General features: G+C 32.9%; 1 protein-coding gene across 1 annotated transcript; it reads left to right on the top strand.

Annotated features, from left to right (window-relative positions):
- Positions 1–3,995: 3,995 nt before the first annotated feature.
- Positions 3,996–14,009, top strand: LOC129809657 (homeobox protein rough-like). The gene is made up of 2 exons (XM_055859669.1): positions 3,996–4,483; positions 13,771–14,009. Exons 1-2 carry the CDS (start codon positions 4,219–4,221, stop codon positions 14,007–14,009), a joined length of 504 nt encoding a protein of 167 aa, XP_055715644.1. The 5' UTR covers positions 3,996–4,218.
- The last annotated feature ends 407 nt before the right edge of the window (positions 14,010–14,416 follow it).

The raw sequence follows: 14,416 nt of genomic DNA, 5'->3' as shown, positions 1-14,416 counted from the left end.
TGGAGACACAGACGGACGAGCATGGACGAGCGCATTTCACGAGCGCACGACAGACGACAGACTGAGACTGAACGCCGAAGAGAGCAGACGTGCAGAATAAAAAGCCTAAAAATTATACTGAGTGTTTTAATTTTAACACTTGGAAGGACCCTAGTGGCAGCCGCTGCCAATTTAGTTTTCAATGTTATTTTTTATAGTGAAGAATATATCATTTCGCCTGGAGGCCTGATTGAATGCGTGCAGAATTTATCTAGCTATTTTTTCGTTATAAAATTTTTAATAAAAATTAAATATTAGTGTAAATATATTGCAAAAACAAAAAACTGCACTCGGAAGGACCAAGTGGCAGTTGCTGCCATTTGCATTTTATATGGGAGTTTGACGTTCTGCAGATGTAATTTTCTTGATTGTTAGTGTATAAAAGCCCTAAAAGAACAGTTTGAAAGTGTTTTTGCTAATTATTGAGATGAAATATAGGGAAAAGTGACATACCTTTAAATGCGTCAAAATCAGAATGCTTCAATTTTTTCTTATTTCCCAAAGCTAAAAATCCATTTTGTTAAGCGAAGTTAATAGAAAATAGTTAATAGTATTAACTATTGTTCATAAAGTAGAATTTTTCCTTTGAAAAATAAGAGAAAAATTAAAAATTCAAAGGCTGCCGTATTAAAAGGTACACCACTTTCCCTGACTCCATGATTCTGATAAAGATGACAACATCGAATGGTTAAAAATCTTTAGATACAGTACCCAAAGAAATGAAATTTCTGGTTCAGACACCAGAAAAGAACTGACTAAAGCTCCGAATGTTAAAATGTAATTAAAAATATCAAAATATTATGTAAAATTCGATAAGTGGCAGCGGCTGCCACTTGGTCCTTCCGTGACACTTTTAGTTAGGGTTCTACGAAGTGTTAAAAAAATATGGAGTCTACAAATAATTATTTTTTCAAATGCAAAATCTTAAATTGTAATGATTACATAATTTATCTAAAAAGAAATAACTCAGCTAGGTTTTTAAAATTATTATGTTTTGCTAAAAGCTAAAGTATTATTAGAATCTATTTTAATGAAGTATTTGATCTCACAAAATAATTTTAATTTGCAATTCAGTTTATTCTCTGCCCTTGGGGATTGAAGATTTTGCCTTATGACTATGACCTGAATTTCTTCTTATCCTCTGATTGACTGGGAATTAGAAAATATTAGAAGCTTTGCAGACAATCACAAAACGCGATGGGACTAACTAAAATGTAAGAACCAATATTAAAGGGCATGCTTAAAATTAAAAGATCGATTAGATAAAAATTTACCATTTTTTTAATGCAATATAAATATGAAAAATTTCGTGTTAAAGACAGCGGATATAAAAAACTAAAAAAGCACTTTTAGATTATTTTCTCTGAATTTTATCAATATTTTTCAATTCTTGGAGATTTTTGGAGATTTCTAAATCGGTTTTTGAAGCATTTCCAACATAAGAATTATTATAAATTTTATCCCATTTAATAATTTGCTCTCTCATGTTCTCTGATTGACTGAAGTTTTAATAAATAGTTATTGATGTTCTATCCAATCAATTTTATAGGTTTATTTTCTCATTTTAAGATAATAAGAAAGATGGAGTGTGCGACAAAACCATAACCGCACCTATTTTTTTCGAATTTTGAGCAAATTATAGAAATTTTATTGTAGTTTTTACCTTAATACTTCCATTTCATCATCTGAGACAAGAAAATTGTAATGGTTAGGGTTAGTCGGTTGAGTTTGATTGAGATTTCATCATCATCTATAGGCTTCTCGGGCGCGCGGCGACCAGTGCCATATGCCATATGTTTTATCACCTTCAATTTAATTCTTTCAATTTAAAATCTCAATCAAACTCAACCGACTAACCCTACCATTACAATTTTCTTGTCTCACGGTGCTATCGCACTAGGATTTTCACAATTTAAATTTATATTCTATTGAGCCAATTGAGCATTATAAGATTTCTAGAATTTACTTGAAAATTCTCACAGCCGAGACATATTTTGCAAGAAATTTTCTCAATTTTAAATAGTGCCGCTAGATTTTTGATTGTGAATGATTCCGGAACCCACCCGGCAATTTCTGCAGAATTCTGCAGAAATTCGTCAGATTTGAAAATGTAACTGTCGAAAATTCTGCAGAATTTTGTTCTAAAGGTGGATCCGATCTCCGATCGTTGTATGAAAATTCTGCAGAATTTTCTACAGAATTTCTATAGAAAATTTCATGAATTTTCGGCACTTTCCTGAAGATGTCGTAGGAGATTTCTTGGCACAATAATAGCTTTGGAAAAAATTAGCAAATTACTCCCGATACTGATGCTTCACTCGCGTACAAGTTTATCACTAAATTACTGTACTTATCTTATTTTTTGGCCACAAATAATAATTATTACGAGTAAATAAATTTAATAAGAACCATTTGGTTCAAAACACTACTTGTTTAACTGCAATAAAATTGAAATTAATGAGCAATTTTAACATTTTAATTTGCTGAATTCAAATTTAATTGAGCAACCACATTTATGCTACGTTTTGATGGGCCAAGTATTAGTTTATATCAATAAATGATCGAAAATGCATCAATTTAAATGATTTTTAATGCAAAATAACGCATAGGAACAATTCATCTGAAAATTAAATTTATTGAATTTACAAATTGAAAAAATCCAAGTGTGATAGCACGGTCAGATTATGAACTGGAAGTATTAATGTAAAAACTACAATAAAATTTCAATATTTTGTTCAAAGTTCGAAAAAAAATTGTTTATTATTAACAATGTAATTATAAAAAGTGTTTTTTTTACAATTTGAAAGACAAAGAAAGTGGCATTTTTTTGCTTTTCTTTTTAGATTAGAAATTTGTAACTATTTAACACTTAAAAAGCCAAAAAATTGTGATAATATACCGCTAATTTCTTTTAAACAAACTGCTCGAACTCAACGAGAGTTGCCATATAACTTCCCAGAAAATTGGCCTAGGCGATTTCGTTCGTTTGATAAAAAGAGATTTGGTCAATCAACTAATTAAAATATTATTTTTTTTAATTACCCTTTTCTTAGACAATTTTTAACTTTCAGATGGTTTTATGATGATTTATAAAAAAATTTAAATCTACATTCATCTTACATGCATCCAAAAAATTTCCTAAATAAATAAATAAAGCTCCTTCTCGGTAGTTCGAGCAGCTCGCAAAGCCTCGGACGCGTTGTCGTCACCCCTTTCCATTTTAAATTTAAGAAATATGTTTTAGACATAAAAAAGCGTCTTAGGGTAAAGTGATACAAGTTGGAAAATTCGCCGGTATAAGTTGGACAGGGATTTTTTCTTGATAACTACAGTACTTAATTTTTTTTTTTAAGCACAAGGAATCAAATTATAAAACTAAAGCATTAAAAATATACAAGTAAAAATGAAGTACTAAATTTATCAAGACAAAAAGCCCTGTCCAAATTGTACCATGGTCCAACTTGTACCACTTTACACTAATCCTATTAAAAAAAGACTTTTAATTCACATCACTCTTTTACAATTTTAATTATATCAGAACGTACAGACAAGTGTGTCACTAACTTTTCACTTTTGCATTTAACTGTCGATCAGCTGATCATTGAGACACTTATCGGCGCCAATTAGCCGATTTGTCACTCACCACAGTCGGTCATTAACCCTACTTATTCACCCCCTGATTTAAATACTGTCTAATTTATGATACATAACACTTTAATAGAGAATTATACATTGACAATGCCTCTTAAAAATTGAGAATATTGGTCTTCACTTGCGCTTTCTATTGTGAATGATCCCTTCTGAGCCGGTGCGACAAAATGGGCGTGGTTACACATTTTCCCAATGAAATTCTCAACCAATCAGAAAACACTTTGTCACAAAGTGCAAAAGAAAAGTGGAAAATATATCAATTGATACCATTGCATAGACGTTATCAGTCCAAAAGGTATCATTACCATGAGCAGATTGCTCGGGAAAAGTTAAAATCAGCTAAATCCAAAAAATGCCGCTGAAAATTAGTGCATTGTTGTGAAGGAGTTCTAAAGCCCAAAGAGGGATATCAAGTGTTGTTGCAGTGATTAATTGATCAGTGTCCAATGGGCGGTTGAAGGGAAAAGAACTCTGGAGGATTGCGGTGTCTTTTTTTTTATTGGATATTGCTGTGAAAATCAAAAGAAAATGAGTGAAGTGACCAAAACTTGTGCAAATCGTCCATCATCACCGAGGAGATTTTTTGAATATTTGTACGGAAATTTGGATAGGAATTCGTCATCGCCAAGCGAAATAAGCAGCCCGTCGCCGGAAATTGAGGAAAAAAGTCGAAATTCGCAGAAAATCTGTGAAAATCGATTAGAATTTGCGCATTTTTTGCCAACATTTCAGCACACAATCGTGGGATTTGGACCAGATTCATCTCATTTCCCCATGGGATTTTCAGCTTTTTGTGAGTGAAATTTTTATTATTAGAAAAATCTGTTTAAGTTGCGAAAAGCAATGAAAATCCGGATTGAAAAAAATAGGGCAACCTTCTGTAAAATCTAAAAAGAATATCAGAAAATATTTAATATTGCGAGTGCGCGAATATTTGAATTCTATTGTGATAATTTTCCATGGAAATTCATTCATCTATAATCCCTGCACATTACGATAATAATTTTATAGAAGAGAAATTTTTTTCGGAGCATCTAAAATTTTAAATAATATAACAAATGCCATTCGTTTTCAGTTTTTTTTAAGTGGAAACTCTTGGTTACTTCATTTGCGCTAGAATTAGATTTTTTGTTTAATTTTGGGAATTTTATTTTTTAAATTATAGAAATAGTTTTTTAATTAACTAAAATTTGTTATGTTTACACCCAAGTAGCAAATTTAATTCAGCAATGGTAATTTTGATGAAAAAACCATTACGTTATAATGAGATAATTTCCAAGGAGCATTTATGGCTATAAACGAGTAGAAATGTCTGACTTCTATACGAAAACGATGACGAAGATTTTACAAATGTCTTCTATATAACCACATAATAGAGGCCCATTTTTGTAGTGAATTTTTACATCCGAATTATAACAATTTTTTTAAATATATAATCACGTCATGATGTACGGTAAAATGTATCGATTATGACTAAATAAAACATAATCACTCTGTAATGTCGATATTATAACTATCGACTGAAGAACTGTCATTTCCTTTATTTTTTTTCTAAAACTTGCTCAAATATTTTTCTCGAATGAATAATTATTATTTATCTTCACCAATTCAGTTAGAATTCCAGAGCCTCGTGCACTTTTATCATATATGAAAGTTTAATACAACGACTGTTTTCCGAGGGCACAATATTAGTGAACAAAATCGCATTCCCGACTCTTTTCATCATATAATTTAAAAATTTATGAATCTTTGTGTTTAACTGAGTGTATAATAATAAAATATAGCACTTTAAACACAATTCTGGATAATTATCGGCACACAATGTTTTTTTTGCGTTATATTTCTATTAAATTGTGTTTGGTATCACCTAATTTATGTAATATTCCACGCCATTAACCTTTTTTATTCTAATAAGATAAAATATAATTATTATAACCCGAAAAAGTAAGAAACATAGAAGAAAAACACGTCTGTACATATTTTGGTTATTTTATTTACATTATCCTGTACATTTTATAGAAAATATAGATTCTTTATAACAATTTTATCACTAAAAAAAAAATATCGAAACACTGAAGGATTATGTTTTTCATGAACTTTTTCTGCATTCTGGGCACTCTTTCTGCAACTTGGTTTCACGACAATAATGGTCAGGAAGTTGTCCTAACGCTTATATTTTCGTTACATTGCAATTGAAGTAAGAAAATGTTAGCTTTCACAAAATATTAATTCACTATTTTTCTATTAATTACACTTACTTTGTCAAATGTAATCCCTTTTATCTATTTAGGGCAAAATCACATTGACAATAAAACGCTCGCCGTAGCCTCACCGTATTTCGTTAATTTACGTATTTTCATTGCAATTTTTACGCAAATTTTCCATTACTGCATTACCTTACCTCATACTCGGTGGCACTAGGTGAAAGTAATATAAGAAAATTGAAGAATGAGAACAAAAATACGATAAACGGTAAGCAAAAAAACTGTACGATTAATTTCTCCTGCAGTTTGTTTTGCTCACCGTTTATTGCATTTTCGTTTTATTTCTTCAATTCTTGTATATTATTTTCACCTAGTGCCACCGAGTATGAGATAAGGTAATACGGTAATGGAAAATTTGCGTAAGAATTGCAATGAAAATGCGTAAATTAACGAAATACGGTGAGCATTTTACTGTCAATGTGATTCTGCCCTTACTCGATTCTACTGCACACGCTGGCACACTTCAGGGGTGACATGATAACTTATTTTCGATACTATCGACTGTCGATTCTGAAAAATTTCAACGATAGCTGTACTTCCTATAATTAATATAGAAATTTATTAACAGTCACATTCTTTTAAGAATGTTACAATGAATGGCCCAACAATGCGTAAAAAGTCGACATCCACATAATCTAACTCTAACAGATATAGATTTATCGATACTATCGATTCGATAGTGTCGAAAAGTTATCATTCCACCCCAGGACTCTAATTTATTATAAACACCACTTTTTCACAAATTTTTACTCGAAGATGATTTTCAGCTTAGTAAACAAAGCAAAATTTGACAATCTGGAAACGTCATACAAAAAGAACACAAGTTGTACACAACCTGTCTACTTTATGCAACAAATGTACACACAATTTCACATTATGTGAACATAACAGCAAGAATATGTAAGATATATATACTCTCAATATTTTCTACATCGATTTAGACATTTTCACTCAAAAATATATTATGTTATGACTTGTTTATGAATCTAAAAACATTTAGTCGTAATTTTAAGGGGAAATTCCAATACAATAACTGAAATTTAACAAATTAAATGTATGTGGGAGTGAATTTGGAATTTGGAATGATTTCATTGGGAACGTAGTACCCGATCAGTAGAACAAATAACATTATAGAGTTCTGTTCAAGGGAGGAGACGTGATGAAGTTGCATAGTACTGAATTAAACCATTTATTAAATTAAAAGGAGAGTTTTCCCTCGACATCCCCCTTTCCCAAATCCTACATGGGGGCTCAACCGGGATGGGGGTAGAATATTGCTGGGAAAAATAAAAAAAGGCGTGGAATTTTGAGGAGGCCGATAAAAAAATGAGTGGAGAAAAACGATGAAAAATTAATGAAAAGACGTGATATGAAGTAGAAGACGTAAAAAGAACAATTATAGGTGAAAAGACGGTGCAAAAGCACAAGAAGTGAGAACGAAGAGTTACAAGAAGACGAAAGACCGTAACTGCGGAAGAGTTACGAAGACGAAAGACAGCAACTGCTGAAGAGTTACAAGAAGACGAAAGACGGTAACTGCTAAAGAGTTGCAAGAAGACGAAAGACGGTATCTGCTGAAGAAGTACAAGAAGACGAAGGATAGTAACTGCAAAACAGTTACAAGAACACGAAAGACGGTATCTGCTGAAAAGGTACAAGAAGACGAAGGATAGTAACGGCAAAAGAGTTACAAGAACACGAAAGACGATAACTGTAGAACGAATGACGAAAGATGAGAAGCTTCAAGGAATTGGTTACTTGCCTTACCAAGTGTGGACTTGTGAAAAAATGTGAGAAGAGAAATTTGCCTTGCAATGGGAAGAAAAAGGATCTTGCACGACGAATTGTGCAATACGACGAATTATTGGACTTTTTGACGAAGAAAGGACTTATCAATCAATGCGTGAAGAGAAATTTGTCTTGTCATGGAAAAGAAGAAGAGCTTGCACTGCGCATTGTGCAACATGATGAAGCTTTAATTGATTTCCAGAAGAGTGAACTAAAGATCAATGAAGAAAAGGGTGTCTCAATGATTCTTCAAGTGTTGGTACAGGACAAACATGAAGATGAAACTCCAAATATGGAGAATACGAAGGAAGAAATTTTTGATGATGACAATTGGATTATGCAGATTCGACGTGACGAATATGTGAATGATAAGGAGAAATTGGTTTATGAAGATGAAGCTAAAGATGTCTACGACGAGTGTGAAGATGAAACTAATAAGACGGAAATGACGAAAAAATATGAGAATTGGATCAAAGTGATACCATGCGAAGAATATGAGTCTGAAGTAGTGGAAAAATTACATGCAGAAGTTGAAGACGAGATCGCCTCATGTTCACCAAAGAAGACGAGATCAAGAAAAAGAAAATGCGAGCGTAAGGACATCTCAAAGAAGATACAGCTGAAGACGAAACAGCGAAAGAATGAAGAAACTTTGAATATTTCAAGAAGGAAGGACACAAGACAAGTAATCTACCGAAAGGACGCAAAACCGTTAAATATTACCAAAATGGACAGAAGACGAAAGAAGAAGTGGGGAGTGATCTTTTCATGCTTGGGAATTGCTGTAACACCATGCAACGCTGGAGACCCGATGATTGCTCTTGATGATGATAAAAGTTTAATGAGGATTGACTCTGAAGTTGTCCGGGGGTCAACTTATTGTCAGGAAGGGCCGTGTGGGAGTGAATTTGGAATTTGGAATGATTTCATTGGGAACGTAGTACCCGATCAGTAGAACAAATAACATTATAGAGTTCTGTTCAAGGGAGGAGACGTGATGAAGTTGCATAGTACTGAATTAAACCATTTATTAAATTAAAAGGAGAGTTTTCCCTCGACATCCCCCTTTCCCAAATCCTACATGTATTATTTATATTAATAGAAAATAACTGACATTTTCCATACGTTTTTTAGTTAAGTTATTTTTCTGGCGTACAACACACATAATTTTTAGATAGAATACTTCCATTATGTGCATACATTATGTTTTTTAGAAATAGCGCGATTACGTTAAAAATATGTTAGTTAAATTTGAGACATACATTATTTGGATATAAAATGCCGCTTGGGTACGATAAAATTTTACCACTTGGTATATGCTTCCCTTTAAATTTTTCCTTTTCTAAAAAGTCATAAGAACGTCTCTAAAGATCCGAAAGATGATCTAGCTAGAGAGAGAACTGTATGAGATATGAACTTATGGTTCTACTAAATTAATATAAACAAGTATTCTGCTCTCTGTTATTTCACGTATTTTCTTTTTCATTTTCACAAGAAAATTCTCCAAAAACATTATTATTTTAATGTTAATAAAATCTTTCAAATTAATCTAAAAATATTGCCCTATTTCTCTTCCTATTTAATGGAGACTTAATTTCGAAATTAACTGGAAAATCTCTTGACTAATTGACTCAATTGACTACATAATAACATCTATTATCCCTTGAGTCTTCTCTAACTTTCTGCTTCCATGGGACGAGTCAAAAGGAAGATGGAAAAGTGTTGATAAGAATCTGGGAAAATACACAAATTGTTTGGTCTTATGATACGAAAATGATTATTTTCTCTTTGGAATTTCAATAGAAGATTCTCTCTGTCGCATTCGAGAAGTGTTCTTCCTTTTCAGAATGTTCAATGCGAAAACATAATCCGGGAAATATTATGATTATTGTTATTTGTGTACAATTGTACATCGTGTTTTCCATGGTGATGACAATGGCGGTTAAAGGAAGCGTGTACAAGTAACACCCACAAAATTTCTCGCTTGAAATCCTCACCATCTGCTGAATTTTCCATTCCGGGACTTTTCCTTTTCAGAAAACTTTAGAGAGTATTTCCAACTCGAGATGAGGTGTTATTGGGTTTTTTAATTCTTTGTCTTTCACGATTGTGACAGGTGTTGGAAAATTCGAAAATTCGCATTGAAACAATGATATTCATTTCATAGTGAGAAAATCTGCTTTTCCGCTTTTTCCATTATTATGCGCTTCGCACAAATCTTTTTTGACTTAACAAAAAACACTTATGACATCAGTTGCAATTCTCTTAACTCTTTCGAATCTTTTGGAACTCTGAGTAGAGGATTTGATTTGACCCATGGCTATATATATTTTAATAGATAATATCAAATCACACCTTTTCTGAAAAAAAATGTGAGTTTAATCCTTTTTTCCTAATTTCAGGAAGCAAAAATTAAAAACAGGTCCAAAACTGTATACTTACTATGTCCTATTTTCTATGTTTTTTCTATGTTTCTGAATAAATGTGGCTCCGCAATATACAGGGAGTTCCGCTTTGAAACAATTTTTCGAAACCGAAAAAATATCCTCCACACTCTTAGAAAAAATTAGTTCGTACAAGCTCATGTGCAGTTATTAGAACTATAAAATATAGTAAATATAGACCCAACTACATATTTAGGTTGGGTAACTAAATGAAATAGTTGACCACAATTAGTTAAAGTATCCTTTTCATTTAGTTATCACAACTAAATCAAAATAGTAATGGGTACTATAACATATTAGTTCCAATTACTAAAAAATAGGGTTGATACCCATCTTATTGGCTGTAATAACTATATCATATTAGTTGTGGATACTACAAACGCGGTGATGTATGCAAGTCATTTTCGACCCCAATTTTCAGCGCTAACGGTTCATAAGAAATGTATTTCAAATCTACCACATTAAAAAATGTGTATTGATTTAGGGGCATTTCAAATATTATTTTATGAGCTCCCAATAGTAGGCAATTCATATCAAATTCTTTCAGTCCGTTTTCTCTCAAGCCGGAACTCCCTGTAGCGTAAGTGCTGGTGACATTGACACTTTACCGATTCGATCTACCATGTCTGGCGGGTAAGTTCTAAAAATAAAGTAAAGCTACCGAACTGGGGTGAGTCAAAGTCACTCGCACTTACGGTATTTTAAAAACTGAGTGTGGGCACTTTTTCCTAAGTTAGCTGAGATGTGCAACGCCTCTAAATTTAATTTTCTCAATAACTCAACCCCTATTTCATCGACCGATCTCAAATTTTAGTATGTTATAGCTGGGCCTAAGACCTTCCGATTAAAAACAAATTAAGTCTCTCCGACCTCCCTAACCCGTATTAGAAGGGGTAAAAAAATCAATATTAAAATGGCCATATTTCCGGTTAATATTTTGTCAGAATTTGAAAAATTTTGGTGTTTTGGAAAGTCTCGTGGAGTACTACAATTCTTTTAACACCCCAACTTCATCCGATTTAACAAAGGTCCCATTAATCAATTGATTAATTTTCGATTAATCGATCTTGAATATTTCGAAAACTAGACGGTGATTTTTCTTCAAATTTTAGTATATTGTATCTCAGGTCGAGACCTTTCCAACGGTGGGTCACACTCCCCCCTCTATGTTCTCCGACCTGAAATATAATCGAAAATGTCTTGATCGTATTGGATTTTCGGTTTATGAAGCGATTTCGATGAAATTTTAGTATATATTGTATCTCAGAATGAGATCTTTCTAACCATAGGTCTCATCCGTTCTACTCCAACCCACTGTACTCTGACCCTTACTATATCCATATGGACCGGACTCTATCTCTGATGTTTATTAACCGATTTCAATGAACTTTTTTTTCTTTTGTTGGCCTTTTTTACTCAGACTATTTAAAATAGAAAATAAAACCAGTGATAAGCCCAGATAAGCTTATGGTATAGGTGAAATTCTTTACAGTAGACCTTAAAATGAGTGCAACTTGGGGCGCTTGCAACTCGGAATGCGTGAAAATTCGATTGTGAGTTGAATTTTGGGGGTAAAGAATCGCGTCGAGCCAAATTAATCCATTTAGATATTCTCTTCCTTTTGTGGAAGTACATTTTTTTTATAGCGGCCCTCGGTGGTTGTACATCTAAAAAGTAAGTTCAAGATGTACTCACTAAATGAAACCCTCAGATTTGAGCTTTTCACTGATCATGGAAATTTATTTTTTCACTTCCTAGCACTCTACTTCATCACTAAACACTGTTCACTCCAGTTCTTGGCCAAAAAGGTCATCCTGGCCTTAAGAAGTATTCACTAAATTTTATTTACACTCTGGAGAACAAATAAAAAACACATGCATTAAGAAAACTCGATTACATTTCAATTTTTGAGATCGTTTCGCTTTCTCCTTAAAAACGTTCTAGTACGTCCTCTCTGTAGTATTCTGAGGCCACAAATAACAATTTTTTTGTATAACATTCTTCCATTAATTTTTCTTTTCATCTTACAATCGATCTTTCAATACGAGTATAACTTATCTAATTTTTTGACTTCGATTAATTTACTTTGAGTAATCTTATCTGTCGCAACGTAAGTTTTTTCAAAGTCTCCAAAAATCAGATCGTAATGGTCGAGTCGAAATTTTACAATTACAATGAATATTTCAGAAAATATAGCTAAAATATTGTCCTTTTATTTTTTTAAGAGCTTGAATTAAATATTTCTTTTATTTTAGTGAAAAAAAAAAATGTTTTCAGTCTCTTTGACCTACATAACCCCTCAACATGTACCTTCAAATTGAAAAGACGGTTAGAAGAATTCGGCTCGAAATTTAGCCATGGCTAATGGCCTCTACACACGAGAGAAATTTATGTCCATATTGAAGAGTTTTTCTTACAAAATCGTAAGGAATTTGCTTCAATATGGACATAAATTTCTCTAGTGTGTAGAGGCCATAATACAATTTATCATGTACAACACACCATTTCCGATTAATCCGAGACACTTTCAAAACTCTTCTAAAGACGGGATGAAATTAGCTTCATACTGTATTTAAACAAAGAAACCGCTCAAAATTTTGTTTATTTTCGTGAATTTGGCCTTAGATTTATATCAAATTGTACATAAAAATTTGATTCTTTTTTTGAATTTTTCACATTATAAAATTTATTGATTAGTTGTATTAGATTTTTAGAACACACAATTGCTCTTGCTAGTAAATGAAAAAAGCTTTTATCTACCAAATTGTTTTCTTTAACAAAAGACGTGTAAAAAAAAATCCATAAACTGAAATTTTCTAATAAGATGATTCCTAATTTTGTAATGAAAACCCTTTCCGTATAAAATTATATTTAATTATGAAATAAATCACTTTCACAGGCTTCAATTTATTTATAAAAAAGAAAAAAAAGACCGCATGATCGTATTTTCAAGGATCAGTGTACTTTCAAAACAATTTTTTGCTTAATTCCGCCAACATTCTGCCCTGTTCAGTGTCTCTCTGGCACCGTATTAAATTTCAGTGATTTACTCAGCCAGGTAATCTCCGTTTTGGCCACAATATGAATGAAGGTGGCTGATTTTTTCCTCACCCTCCTGAGGAAGTCAAGTTGATGGGCAATGTGGTAATAATATTTAGTCGTAAAAAACGTAATGACAGATTTGTAACCGATAAGTGAATACTCGAGAGGCTACAACAGCCGCAAGGGAAGCCCCTTTTAAAGCTCTTTAAAGGCAGGGTATCGAATGACGACCTGTGGAAGTGACCTCTTGCAATAGAAATCTCCTGAAGCAGCATATCAATAATGTAATGAGGTCTTTTGTTGTATAATGCACATTAAATTCATTTCCAAAAATTATATTTCCGTTTTGCCAACAAGATTACAATCACACGGGGCTTGATTTAATCATTTAGGAAGACCCCTTCATCAATTGCTTCATATTCAATTTATCAATATTTCCTGGGAATAGGACATGCGAGGGATGATTCTCACAATGATTTTATTACAAGGACCATATGGCTGATGAATAAATCGGTTACCACGAATTGTATTCTCGTTTCAAGTGGCAAGACGACGCCGGAAAGAGGGAAGACCACGGAGACAGCGGACAACGTTCAGTAGCGAACAGACATTGCGTCTCGAGGTGGAATTCCACAGGAATGAGTACATTTCGCGCGGGAAACGCTTCGAACTGGCCGAGACGCTTCACTTGACGGAGACTCAGATTAAAATATGGTTTCAGAATCGACGGGCTAAAGACAAGAGGATTGAAAAAGCGCAAATTGACCAGCATTACAGGTAAAGTCAATTTTACATTTTTTTTTCATATCGAAGTAAATAGGGTAGACCGGAATTAAATAGCAATTGAAGTTTTTCTTTTTGTATGTCTTTTCACTGGGGAAAAATACTCGGATGAGATTGATGATTTAGCCCGAAATTTTCATCCCGATTAAATAATTTTATCAAAATTGATTAGATCGAATTCGAATTTAAACAATAAGGTGGTTAGTTGTTAATTTAAACAATAATTTTCTTCTATTTTTGCGACTCCTTGTGATTTTCCTCTCAGGGACTTAATTTCAGTTTTTCCGAATTTACTATTTTAGCGCCCAAACGGCCATTATTAGAGATAAAGGCGAAACTGTTATAGATAGTGGCTTGAATTTTTCGCAGAACATTCCCCATAAGTCGACCTAAAGGCCACTGGAA

This window comes from Phlebotomus papatasi, chromosome 1 (genome assembly GCF_024763615.1).
Source record: "Phlebotomus papatasi isolate M1 chromosome 1, Ppap_2.1, whole genome shotgun sequence".
Taxonomy (NCBI): domain Eukaryota; kingdom Metazoa; phylum Arthropoda; class Insecta; order Diptera; family Psychodidae; genus Phlebotomus; species Phlebotomus papatasi.
The sequence above is the reverse complement of the archived record's forward strand: the minus strand, read 5'-3'. Positions and strand labels throughout refer to the sequence as shown.